Source organism: Catharus ustulatus, chromosome 11 (assembly GCF_009819885.2).
Source record: "Catharus ustulatus isolate bCatUst1 chromosome 11, bCatUst1.pri.v2, whole genome shotgun sequence".
NCBI lineage: Eukaryota > Metazoa > Chordata > Aves > Passeriformes > Turdidae > Catharus > Catharus ustulatus.
In genome coordinates this window covers 19,751,854-19,765,813 of record NC_046231.1, presented here as the reverse complement: position 1 = coordinate 19,765,813, position 13,960 = coordinate 19,751,854, and the positions used below count along the sequence as shown (strand labels likewise).

Below are 13,960 nucleotides of genomic sequence, written 5' to 3'. Positions count from 1 at the left end.
CCATCTTCACTGTGGCCTGTTACTGCCTCAGCAAACAAGCCCTGAACAGTTCTGGAGCTGCAGATGTTTATTCCTTAATGGCATCTTGGCCTTCTCACAGATGTTACAGCCCCTAAAAGGTCCAAAGCAATTTGCTCCCTGCTTCTCATGTTCTTTATTGCAATTCCAGGTTCTCCTGAGCAGCTGTTTGTGCTGAGCCCAAAGCAGGGATTTCAGGAGTGTTCAGATATGGAGACCTCTCATTCCTGAGCTTGCTTGGTGCTGAATTTCTGCAGCTGAATTTGGACAGGTCCTTCCTGTAAAGCTTTGCCCAGTGTTTCTCTCAACCTTCCCAGGACAATATCTCCTGCAGTTCAGAGCTGATGGGTTATTGTTCCTCTGTTTGGCTTGGCCTCAAGTTTGAATTAAAAAAAAAAAAGAAAGAAGAATAAAAAAAAATGCTGTTACTATTTTGGAACTGCAACTTTGATTTGCAAACCGCTTTTCATTATTTCACTTTCCCTAAACAAATCTAAACCATTGCAGTATCGTGATGTTTAAGTCAGTGGAAAAAATGATTTCAAAATTTGGAATGGAAGCTTTAAGCAGTGGGATTCAGTGGTTCTAACACCATTCAGCTCCCTAACAAAGTGCTCCATTTGGAACTAATCAGAGCTTTGTGATTTTTCTAGGCCAATTTGGAACTGCTTTGATGTGCGACGGGATCAGATAGTATGAGCTCAGGCAGACAAGACATATGGGCTAAATTAATCCTTAGCAAGTCTAGGAAAATTAAATCTTTATGGAAAAAAAAAAAATGGAGGTTATGTATAAACAAAATGCAAATTATAAGCTGCACGCGATGCTTGTAAGGAGAGTGGAGAGGAGGGAATACAAGATAAGAGGCAATAAATTGTAACAAACTGCTTGTTCAGAGATTTTCTGGAGCTGTGTGGCTGCTCCTACTCAGCTTCAATCATTCTGAGTGTTTATATTTCTGATTATTGTGAATATTTGGAACCTGGCTGTCCAGGATAACGCAGCCCTGCCGGAGCTCCTCTCCCAGCCTGCTCCTCTGCGCTGTCCCTTTGCCAGGAGGATGGTGCTCAGCCCTCTGGAACTTCCTCCCAGCAGCCCTGGGCTGGAGGGAGAGTTTAATGAGCTCCAGGAGAGAGGCTGTGAGAGATAAGCTCAGCTAAAGACTGACTTTGGCAAAGGAAATTTCAGCTCTTCCCCATTAAGCTCCTGCCAAGCTGGGAGTTTCATGGCTGGTCTAAGGGAAATCTTGGTGTTAAGTTTGTTACTGGTGGGAAGCTGTGCTGAAGAAATAGTGTACAATTAGATAAATATAATACTTTTGCATTTATAGATATAAAATTTTATTTTTTGTCAAGAAGTAGTGCTGAAAAGGAAAGCAGCTCCCTGTAAATCTTTTTTTCTTGACACCCATCTGCCATTCTGGATTGATTTCTTTACACATAGAAGCTTTTTTTATGGATGTCAAGTATACAGAGCTTTTCACTTATTCTGCTGCCTTAAAGTGTGTATAAATCTATAAATGTCAGTCTCAAAATGGAGCTTACAATAGGTAATTGTATGGAGAGGGGCTGTGCTATTCCTGACTTGCATTGTGTGTGCTGACTGACGGCAACATGGGATGGGAGGGTGTGCAAAGTATTGTTTCCAGCAGAAATTATCCCAGCTCAGGGCACTGTGTCAAGTTAGCAGGGTCTGAGGGAGCCTTTTCCCTTCCAGGGACCTGGAGCTGCTGGTTTTGAGTTTCCCTGAGTGAAGGAGAAGTAATTTTGTTATGGCAAGATGCACATTTTCTCCTGTGATTTGTGCCGGGCTAAAATCCATGTGGAATTCTAATTACAGCTCTGCCTACCAGCTCAGGTTGATTCCAGATGTAACAATTGATTTTCAAGTCACACAGTTACTCTGAGTGGTTACTGGGAGTGTTTTTGTTGGTCTGAACTCCCTCTTTAAAGCATCTTTTCAGGGTTCTTGAACCCTTTTTTGTTTTGATGCTTCAACCTTCTGCTTCGGTGTTGTTAGTAGAGAAGTTTCCATTTAAATGTGATCATGACAGGTTATTAAATGGCAAAGACAAGAAAATCAGCGTTTTGCTAAGGATTTTTCATTGCAGTCTGTTGTGGGGGATGCCTTGAGTCTCATCCATGGAGCCATCCAGGATGGGAGAGAGAAAAGAGGGATGTCCTGGCTGAAGATAAAGATAATTTAATAGGGAAAAGAAGAGCCACACAGACAAGCAAAACAAAATAATCCATTCCCCATTTCCCATGGATGGGCAGGGTTTGGCCATCCCAGGGAACCTGGGGAAAGTATTTGGGTCTCTAAACATCCCCAGATTTCCAGACTGAGCATGATGCCACAGGCCTGGAATATCTCTGGGATCAGCTGTGCTCAACCTCTGTGCTGCTGGGGTGGGATGGGATGAGCCCCCAAAAAGGCCTTGGCTGTGTCAGCCCTGACCAAAACATCCCTGAGTTACCCACAGCTTCCAGCACAAATCCAAACCAGCCTCACACCAGCTACCAAGAAGAAAATTAACTCTACCCCACCCAAGCCAGCACAGACATAACAGAAAAATGACATTTTCCAAGAGCACTTTACCCCAGTTTTCTTGTGGAAAATGAAAATCTGTGGTGTGCAGAGGTTAAAGGTCTTACAATCTCTCTCTAATTGACTGCTGGGTGACTATTGTTTAAAAAAGAATTATGCTGTAAGTAGCTTTTTAGATTAGCCAAGATAATCTCAGTTTGTGAATAGCTGCTGACTGAAAGCACTTCCCTGAACTGTTACTTGGGGAATAGCAGGAGTAACACCCTCAGTTGTAAGAGAAACCAACTTCTCCTGAGTCCTTCCCAGGGGATCCCTCACTCCAGAGGAGGTGTGATCTTTGTGTGTTCCCTGCATTTATTTTAATGGATTTTTATACTTTTCTTTCCAGGTCACTCCAAGATCAGAGACCCCCATCAATAGTGTCAGTAACAGTTTGGAAAATGTGCTCCACACATCCACACATTCCATGGAGGAGTCACTACCCAAGAGGCCTTCAGGGAAACACTCCAAAGGTTTGGTTTGTTCTTTTCCTCCATCCTTGGTGGAGCTCAGCTTTATTTTCCTTGGGATTGGAGGCTGGAATTCTGCTGGGTTGGTTTGGACAAAAGAAAAGACAGAAGGGTTTGTAGGAATGTGAGTGTGTAAAGGAGAAATGGCCAGCAAAAGAGGAGTATCCTGATTTTTTTTTTCCATTGGGAAATCAGCAAGAAAGTGCTTTGAGATCCCTTCATTTGAAATAGCAGCTTTGCTCTCAAGAAATATTCTCCAGGAGTGGATATCTTGGACATTCCACCTCTCAGCAGGTGATTTCTTGGATAAAGCATATGGTGTTGAGTGTTTCCCAAAGGGAAAAGGCATTTAAACACTTTGACTGCCACTTCCACCTTTCTCTTGCTTTCCCAAGTGGGAAACTGAGTGAAGAGAGGTGGAAGATAGGAGAGAGATCCTGCACCTTTCCCTGTTTACAAAGTAAATCTGGTTTTTATAATGCCTTATTGCATGCTGACCTGGCTAAAAACTGGGCTTAGCAAATCAGGTTAATTATTCCATTTCCACACTCCAGGCCCTCATTGCAAATATGAAAATGTCCAGGCTAAAATGTGACAAACAGTGTTTTTGTTTAATACATTAAAATAAATCACTGGTCAATGAGGAAAGTCTTTGAACTGGGAGCTGCTCTTTGTACAGAACAGCTTTTGTGAGCCCTGTAGGGCAGAGTTAATCAGGGAAAAGATCTGCCCTCATATGTTCCCTTCAAATATCATTAAAAATATTGTCAGGCACCATCTACATTTTTCAACTTGGAATTTGTTCTGTTTTCTTCTCTGCCACTGACTTCCTACAGGACTTTGCAAACAGCACAGAAATTCAGGAATTTCAAAGCACATCTTCACTCAGAGGATCTGGTACAACTCAGAAAGAGTTAAATGTCCCAAGAACTGTTGACTTGCCTCCAGCACCCCTCCTTTTCTGTGCCACACTCTGCTGTAATCCCAGAAGTGTGAGGAGCAGTCATTTTTTACAGCACAGTAATGCTGCAAGTAACCATTTCTCCAGCTGTAAAAACCATCAGGGTAGAAGAAAAACGCAGCACTAAGCAGAAGCATGGCTGGGTTTGTGGCTTTCATCTGATTAAAAATAGGCCAGGGTTCAACACTGTTTTCATTTGTACTCAGTGATTGCTATTCCAGTACCATATATGCTAAGATTAGTCACGGTACGCTGTGAAAATTAATTAGGTTTTGCTCTGATCTGTTTTTCTCTTATAGGATACCTGCCTCGTGTTCAGTTTAATTTACAGCCTGCCTCAGTGATGGTAGGGAAAAAGGGGTGTGGAGCAAATCCTGCTCTTCTGCTCTCTGCTTCAGCAGCACTGTTGAATTCTCCTTGATGTCTTGGGGTTTTGTTTCTTCAGCTTGGAGTGCAGTTTAGGATTATTTGCCACCTGAATCAACTGTTCCTGACACATTCCTCATTTTCACAGCAAACACAGCTCTTCACTTAGCAGGACCCACCAGCTTTTTAATCTGGAGCACATAAAACTGTCATGAAAGCATGGGATGCTTGATCTTCATGTTGTTATTTTTTTAGTGAGCCTGGTTTCAGACAGCTTGACAGGATTTCTCCCCAGAAGTAATGAGCTGCCCAAGGTCATCATTCCTCTCCTGGCAAAGCCCTGGAGCTGGAAGTGTCTCAGTTAGAAAGGCTGGAGCTGAAACATGAGAAAAAAAAGAAAAATGAGCAAGGTGCAGTATTTGTTGTGCTGAGCTGGATTAGAGACAGTTTGCATTAACCCAGGGAATGTTTTAATCCTGATTTGGAGAAATGTCAGTAATTTAATTTACTCTCCCCAGCTGAACAGTGACTGGGGCTGGACCTGAAAGCTCTCAGTGACTGTGTTTTCCTTAATCCACCACTTCTGGCATCAGATATTTGAGTTTCTCCATGGGAAGGAGGTGGGAGGAGAGGAAGGAGCATTGTGCTGGATCCTCTCAGTGGCAGTGTGTGCTCTTGGAAGTGCTAGCAGGGAAAGCTCGTACAGCTTCATGCAGAGACTTGTCAAATACCTGGGAATAATTTCACCAGAACTGTGCTGCCTCAGGAAATGAATTTCTGAAAGGAGTATCAGCCTGAGAAGTGCACAGACCTTTGCTTTTACCTCAGAGCCCAGCTCGCTGTGGGAGCACTGTCAGGCATTAAATCAGAAATTATGGATTGATTTGGGTTGGAAAGGACCTTAAAGATTGTCTGATTCAATACCTGAGTTGTTGAGAGTGGTGATCAGCAAATTTGGTTTTTTATGAAAATTCCTCCTTTTTTTCCTGCTGTTTCTCCAGGCTGAGCTCCTTTGTCCCTGTGTACACACCAGTGGTAAAATGGGATAAACCAGGTGGGCATTGTTCAAAGTGGAAGTTGTGGCACTGGGAAGTTCTGAACCTGCTGACATAAATATTTTGGGGATCTGTGCTCTACCTGGGCTTTTCTTTTATAAAATAAAGTTTAAAAATTTGCCCTGTGCAAGTCAAGAAAAAAAATACAGATGTGTTCTGACAGAAGGATGTGGAGCTCTCCTGAAATCCAGCAGCTGTAACATGCTCTGTGAATTGTGCTTTTTATTCCCATTTTGACCAGTGATTTAGGGCTGTTCAAAGCTGTTTCTGTGGATGTGGAATTGTTTCAGCTGGAGGTAACTTTGGGAAGTGGAGCTTTCCCTCTTCTCAGGATCTGGCTGCTGTGCTGGGAGCTGCAGTCAGGTTTGTTCACAGGTTTTGAGGCACTGACAGATCTCCCTGGGCAGGCAGAGCAGAGATAAACACAGAGATTCTTGGGTTACATACAATTAAAATTCCAAGAGGGATGTGTTGCTTTCTGTCCCTCTTCCCACTGTTCCTAGAATGTAGTCTGGTTTTAATAATGGTTTTAACACAATTTGAACAAAACAAATTGAAATAAAGGTTGGGCATTTTTGGTCTCCTGAACCTTTCCCAATAGCAAGGCTGTTACAGAAAAGTCACGAGTTAAAATTGCTTTTCACTATTTTGTTTTGCAGACAATCCTCTGCTGGTAGCAAAGGGAAATTCAGGAAATTCCATTTTTATTCCAAAGTTCAGGAGGATCTATGTGACCCATGGGAAACACAGAGCTAATTTTTAACAAGCCTGTGGATGTAGAGTTGGGGTAATTCCCAAAAGAGAGTAGTTATTGGTTATCACAGCTGACTGAAGAAATCAGCTTATTTTTATTTGTTCCAAAAAAGCCATAGGAATTTTCCATGCTCCAGAGATGTTGTTAATTACTCTTTTACTGTAAGGTTCCAGAGATTTGCCCATTAGGTGGATAGCAGTGGAGGCAAGTCCTGCTCTCTGCATGTGGCACATTTTAGCAGTGTATTAAACATGCTCAGTGACCACAGCATGTTTTCCAAAAGCACAGAGGAATGAAGTGCATTAACCAGATGTTGAAGTGCAGAACAAAAGCATCTTTATAATAAAGACAACATGAGTTACAAACATCCCAGGACAGAGACTGTGCAGGTTTCATCCTGCTCTCAGTGCTGAGTGAAATGCTGATCTCTCACAGCCTCTGGGGGAAATTTCCTGCCCTGGAGGTTTAGAAATTGCTCATCCCTGCTCTGACATTTTACAGGTGACACTTCCCACGTCCCTCCCCAGAGCAGTCTGGACAATAATTTCCTCAACTGAACAGGTCTCATTTTGTGCAGAGTGACAGAAACTCTCCTATTCTTGTGTTTCCTGTGTATTTATCTTGCCTTTCTGCTGTTGCCACACAAAACCCTCCAAATTGTCTCCACGCCAGCCTGATTTCAAATGAGGCAACTGTTGAAATCTGATCCTCCTCGAGTGAAGCTGAATCATAATTCTTGCAACACAGGATCTAAGGATAGGCACAGACTGCTTCTGGAGAGTGAGGAGTAAAACTCTGAGATGGAAAATGGGGGCAGGAGCTTTTATTCTACAATCTCTTCTCCATTTAGCTCTGCTGAGCACAGGAAAACCAATTGCTTAATTGAAGGGATACTGAGTGCCCACACAAAACCCTGACGTGTCCCAGACTTGGATAAATCCATGGAACAGCACATGGCTGACTGGATAAAAGACATGAAGGAAGGAAAACAAGCTCTGAGTGCATCTCAGGAATATATTTATGCAGTTTTCAGTCTATGAGGGTGTAAATGTGTCCCTGTTTCAGTGCTGCTGTTGAGCCCAGGTGGGTTGGGGTGCCTGTCACGTGCAGCAGACGTTGGGATGTGAATTATTTCATGACAATAGTCAGCAGCAATGTGTGATGTCAGCCTCCCAGAACTTCTCAACACTATTTTTGCCTCTCTGTTTTCCTTGGCAAAATGTGTTTGTACAGTCTTGCACCTTTTTTTTCTCTCCCACTTCCTTGACTCACTCTTTTTTCCATAAGAAACCAGGCTGCAGGAGCTCTCCCAGTTTAATGGCGATCCACAGCCTTTTCCTTTTGTAATGTTTGACACCAGTCTGCTGAAGGCAGGCAGAAAATACAGGGGGAGGAAAAAAAACCCCTTCTGAAATCTATTTTGTTCAGGTCCAGACTTTAGGCTGCCTTGTTCTGCATCAGTTGTGGAGCTGGATTATTCTATTTTTAAGCAACGGCATCATCTCCAACAATATTGGGTCAACTACTGGTAGGGTAGGGCTTAAAGAAATATTTAGGCTATGATAATCCTTCAGGAAAAAATCTCCCTCTCCCAACTGTATATAATTTTTCAGCTGTTTGTGTATGTCCTTGTTCATTTTCCCTCTGAAGGGAGAGCTGTGCTTCTAAACTTGAGCAATGTAGGTTGAGATCACACAGCAGGCCCCGCGTTCCTGACCTTCTGTCTGTGCCACACGAGTTGTTTGAGGAGTAACAAGTATTTAGAGTGAATTCTAGAAGTCAGACCCGAGGATTAGCGTGCTCCAAAAAAACATGGTTTGATGTTGCATATTTTCCCCTGTGCTAGAAGATTATTGTATGTTGAGGAATTTTTTGATGATGCATAAATCACGTTGCTCAATCTGCAGTTGGGAGTTCAGTTCAGGTTGGAGGTTTGATTTTGCAATAAAGACAGTACTCAAGTTTAGGGTTTAAAAAAACCATCAGAAACGTTGCATTTCACCTCAAGTTTTTATTGATCAATTGTCCTCTGCTCACAGAAGGCCATTTTATGTCCCCAAAGCTTAGTGGGTTGTTGTAGAGCTGGGAGTGGAGCTCCTCACTGCTGGGGCTGGACTCTGGCAAAGTGATGTTGTCAGCTGTTAATAAGTTAACTTTTATCCTCTCTCCAGTTTCTTTGTCACCCTCAGTGCCTCCTTTTCCCTGTAATGAACCTTGTCAGGAGAGATCTGGGGTTGCTCTGATAGGACAGGAAGGGACAGGTTGAGCAGGACACTCCTCCCAGGGTGGGAAGGGGCTCCTGCTCAGCCTGTCACAACCTTTAGTGCAAATCTGGAAATGTCCTGGCTGAGGTTTGGATCCATGACCCCCATTCCTTCCCTCTGTGCTCAGGGGAGGGCCCCAGGTCACTCCTGGAGAGCTGCAGTGCAGAGTGATGCTCTGTGTTCACCAGTGCCTCTTTTTGAGTTCATTCTTTCATTTCCTCTGAGCAGTTTCAGTTGTGTCTGCACCCTCTGCCTTGATCCCCTATTCCCCTGAAATAATGGATAGCAGGCATTTACCCTGAAGCTGCTGAGCTCTTCTCTAACTTTGGTCTTGTTTGGACTTCCTGCCTGTTTTTCCTCAGTAAGGAGCTGGAATCACTGTGCTTGGGCAGCTCTTGGTCCCTACCTAATTAACTGCTGAGCCTCTTGATTAAATTCATTCAAATTTGACAAAGCTATTTAGAGATTTTATTTACAGTGGTGTCTGCATAGAAGAGACTCATTCATGGAGAGCTGAGAACAGTGAGATACAGCCTGGATCTGTGGGAAATTAGGCTTTGTTTTCCTTCTTAGTAATCCATAAAATCCCAGAATTTGTGTAGGAGGAGACCTTAAAGCTCATTTTATTCTACCCCTGCCACCTTCCACTAGCCCAGTCCCTCAGAGCCCCATCATTCATCTTGTTTTTATTTATCTTTGTGTTAAGTAAAGATTTGTGTGCTGGGCAATACAATTTCCTTATTAAACATTAAGAAATGAGCAGTTTTCTGCTACAATAGGATTTGTAGTAGTCTGTTCAGTTTGGCTTCAGTGGGAGTTGGATGATACTTTTTTTTATAAATTATTTAATCAAGCTACTCAGAAAATTTTAAATTCTAAAAATAGAATGCTGGTAAATCCAGCTTTGCCAAGGATTTTACCTCTCTGTAATGCAATCCTCAGGCACATTCCTGGTCTTGGATCAGGACAACTGTGAGATTATAAACTCACATTTAATATTTTTTGCCTTTTTCCATGACTCTCTCAGGAGGCCACACATAGGATGTGCATTCCTGGAAGGATTCTCCCATTTCCATGTCTTTGGAGTCCTGGAAGTGCCTTCAGTGGCAGAGGAGTTGTTAATGAAGGTGAAATTAATGGTCATTACCTCAGCAGCTCTGGAAGCAGCAGCATGACCTTCTCCCTATAATGGAAACAACAAAGCAACTTCAGCTTTTAATTAAAATCGCATTAAGTGGTAAAAACCAGTTTTTCTCAGATCTTAATGGCAATGGTTTCATAGAGGCATGAAAAAAGGTGTTGGGAGAGCTTTTCCTGTGGTGGAACTAATGCTTAAACTTGCAATTTTACTAAAATCCTTAATTAAAAACAGGAGGTGAAATTTGAAATTTAAGAAATTACTGAAGGTTAACAACTATATAATTCAAGACTGGAAAGAAAACCCAAAAAAGCCCCAAGAAGATGCATTTTAACTGCTGATTTTTTTTGCCTCCTGGCAAATTCCTGCTGCAACTTGAAGGGAAATGGCTCAGTGGGGCTGGACATTGCTGTGTGTGCTGCCTGCAGATGGAGAGAGGGGTGTCAGAAATGCTCAGAAATGCTCAGCTGTTCCTCCTGCCTTTGGAATTCAGCACCCTGCAACATCTGGGAATTTCTGAAATAACCCATTTTGCTGCCATCTTAAACAGGGCCATGCAAGAATTTAGGAAAGAATTTAAAATAAATGGCTTGCTTATCCTATCTAGGCCCACATAGCCCTTAAATTGGATCAAAATTGGTGCTTTAGAGAAGCAAATCAGAGTGATTCACACGTATTCCTAGAAATGCAACACATCCCTGCCCATTTTACATACTGTCACCACTGTACTAATGACTAAATGGCAATTTTCTGCTGCATGTCATGCTCAGGAAGCTTTTACAGCTGGTTAGTTGTTAGCTGGTGAATGTTCCTTCCCTTAACAGTTTATTCCTAAATCCCCCCATTTTCCAAAGCATATTTCTCATTTCCATCTACCTTTCCATTTAGATGAATTCTTGCCTCCAAAAGCTGAGAGTAATGGGCTTAAAGTACAATCATTTTCTCAATAGGTAGCTGGAGTTTGTGGAGGAATCTGAATATACAAGTTAAAAATGGTGTCATCTCTCACATAGTGTTGGGTCCAGACCTGCAAATTTCTGGGTATTTAAAATAAATCTGAGGTTTGTTGTTTGCCTTTGATGTCAGCATTAGAATTCTCACTGGGGGCTTTTCTCTGCAGACATGGGAGGGTGTGATTTTGGAAAGAATCAGACTGCAGCAGGGAAAAGATACCAAATACTGTGGGACTGGAGAAATGGGTGATCTTGGGAATTGGAAATAATAAAGAAATGAAACTGGGGCTGCTCAGCCTGCAGTGAAGCTGGGGAGGGACTCCTCATCAGGAGCTGCTGACAGGACAATGGGAATGGCTTCAGACTGAAGGAAACTTGGTTTGGGATGGATATTGGGAAGGAATTGTTGGATCAGAGGCTGGGGGAGGCCCCTGGAATGTCCAAGGCCAGGCTGGACAGGGCTTGGAGCAGTGCACAATGTCCCTGCCATGGCAGGGGTGGCACTGGATGGGCTTTAAGGTCCTTTCCCACCCAAATAACAAATCTGAGAAGAGTCAAAGCAGTGGAATTCTGTCCATTAATTCAGTTATTTTGGGGTTGTTTAAAGGAAGTTGTGTTCTCATGTTCAGTGACAGCTTAATGCAGCTTTGATAAATGGCACATGTTGGAAAATGCCAGAGCAGAGCCTGATCTGGGATCTGGATGAAGAGATTGGGAAGCTGCTGGGGAAGGGAAGCATCTGGAGCTGTTCTGGGATTGATTTTTGGGAGTAAATGGAGAATGAAATCTGTGGACTGCAGACAGTGGGAACTGGGAGAAGTTTGAGGGGTGATGCTGCCCCAAACAGTCAACTTTGGCATTGTTTAAGTGCTTTGAGTTTTCATTTCTAATTTCATTTTCTCTTGTTCTTTTAAGCTGAGGAGTCACAGACTGTAATTATGCAAGACAATGGTTTTGATTAAAGTAAATTTTCTTTCTTGGGAGCACAGAAATGCTAAGTTAAAAGGTTAATGTTTTATTTGCTTTCTGGCTTGTTGTTTTATCTCTCCCTGGAAAAAAAAGAAGGAGGGGACTTGCTGTGCTGCACAACTTCCCTGCCTGGAGTGGATGCATTTCATCAGTGGAGGGTGTGGGTGCTATTTTTAACCATCACTCAGAGGGGCAGCCCTGCTAAAATTACATCATTAATATCCCCAGCTGAAAGGAAATGGCAGAAAACACACCAGGCCCTTTGGAGTTTCTCCTCATTGTGTTTTCCCCTCCTGTGGGTGAATTATTCAAGGTGTATCATTCCAGCAGAGTTGTTTACAATCAGCCCCTTGTGAACAGGCCCAAGGAAAATGTAAATAAGTGAATTTGCCTGCAAAAACAGCAGGTATGAAATAGGTCTTAGTGACTTGGAGAGCTCCTAGTTTGTATTCCTGCCTGTCCCTGTTATTAAAGGGATTTGCTGGATATCCAACTGTTGCAAAAGAAGGTGGGGATCTAAAGCTTTAAACATGAATTTTTGCTAGAAGTGGGGTTTGTTTCATTCTGTGGGCCCTGCTAAAGGATCTCCTGGTGAGTGTGGAGGTTCAGGGCTTGGAGGTTTTTAGTGGATGGGGTCTGATTTTTTTTCTATTCTGTTTAGTTCAGTTTCTGGGCATTCTCATTGCCCTGGCAAATATTCATAAAATTTAATTTAGGCTTTTCCCTCTGTATTTGCTCCATAGATGTGTTACAGTTGTCCAGTAGTTGTGTAGTGTCTCCAAATCAGTTTAACTGCTGAATTAGAACTTCCCTTCTGTCTCTTTGAATCACTGGGCAAATCTTGTCTGGGATCCAGAAAGAAGGAACAATGAGTTGTACAAAAGCAGAAAAAGGAACAAGAATATTAAAGCCTGAGAACAGAGACACCAAAATTGCCACAAAAGGGGAACCTCACAGAAGTGGCTGTGCAGGGATGTTTGTTCCTCACTGAGCTGAGTGAATGCATTTGTGGCTCTTGGCAAGACTGTCTGTACTCAAGGATTTTTCTATTCCACATGAGTCCCTGAGTCTGGTGTTTTTACACGGCGTGCTAAGAGAATTTTTTTGTTGTTGTTGTTAACAAGGCTATATAGCTCCTCAGAAAATAAAAATTGAAGCTGCTATAAAATGACTTTGTCCTTGCTGCTCCTCCTTGTTATTGCAGCCTTAGTCATGAGTTTCCAGTGCTGAGCCTGGTCTCAAAAATGCAGCAAACAGCACGTGCTTATTTACAGGAGCATTAAACCCTGCTGGCCTGGAGCAGCCCTTCCAAACCAGGCAAGCTGCTCACTTCATCTGCCTTGGAGGCTGAAATGCTGCATTTTCTCTGCAGTTGGAATCTCTTCACTCCTTTGGGTAGGGGCAGGAATCCTTGGAGCCATCTGATCCCAGGGCTGGGGTGTTGCAGCACCAGATGCCCTTGGAGCCAGGGCACGTTGGCTGAGCAGCTGCAGCCTCATCCCCTCCCTCTGGGCCCCAGCCATGCCGATATATGGTTACAAACTGCACCCTCAGGCTGCAAAACAAACACCCCTGGGCTGGGGGAAATGTATATTTATATATGGAGCACTAAGATCCTGCTTTGGGGACTCTGCAGTGCTCAAATCCTCACTGGGTGCAGCAGGGATGGGGTTTATGCAGTGAGGGCTGGGGTGTTTTAATACAGCAGCAGTGGATTATCATGAGCTAAGTGGTCTTAAAATCTTTATTCAGTCATTGAGTGAATAAAATCTTGGGTGATGAAGGAAAACCAATGGGTGGTAACAGCTTCAGCTCAGTTCCCATTTTCTCACCTGCAGGTTTGTAGTTGGTTCAGGCTGCACCCAAAGGTGTTTGGTGCATTATTTCACTGGGTGTTGCTGTGAGACTCCATCTGGTGTTTAGGACTCTGCTCCAAGCCCCAGCTCAGTGGTGACCACCTCAATGTGTCCCTTTCTCTCCTTTCTGAGCTTTGAACCCTCTCTCTGAGCTCAGGGTAGGCAGCTGCTCTGTGCAGACCTCAAACTTCAAAGCCTTCAGCTGAGCTGGGTTGGTTCCTTGGTGATATTTGGGATTTAGGGAGCTCTGGATTCCTGGGCTTTGCTGCACTTTAGATAAAAACCTGAAGTTTTCCATGGAAAACTGACTTTGCATTTGTAATTTTGTAGGTGAATGCAACTTTCAGATGGGAATTAATCATGAGGCTCACCTTGGGTTTGAGGGGGCTCAGGGAATTTCATGTGCCAGAGAAAATCCTTTCTGGGGAAAAGCAGGAGATTTCTCTATGATGAGCAAAGCTCCTCTTAAGAATGAGAAACAAAGCCAATATTTTGTTTAAAAGTGCTCTAAGAATAGTAAATAAAATAAGCACTCCATCAGATAAAACCAGACTAAATATACAACTGCAT

The 13,960-nt window shown here is 43.1% G+C and overlaps 1 protein-coding gene across 1 annotated transcript in view; it reads left to right on the top strand.

Moving 5' to 3' along the window:
• ZCCHC14 (zinc finger CCHC-type containing 14) overlaps positions 1-13,960 on the top strand; it is a 47,842-nt gene that overhangs the window by 10,146 nt on the left and 23,736 nt on the right. Inside the window, exon 2 of the mRNA XM_033069461.2 lies at positions 2,954-3,077. Within this exon, the coding sequence (XP_032925352.1) occupies positions 2,954-3,077 (124 nt within the window). The remainder of the gene's footprint in view (positions 1-2,953; positions 3,078-13,960) is intronic.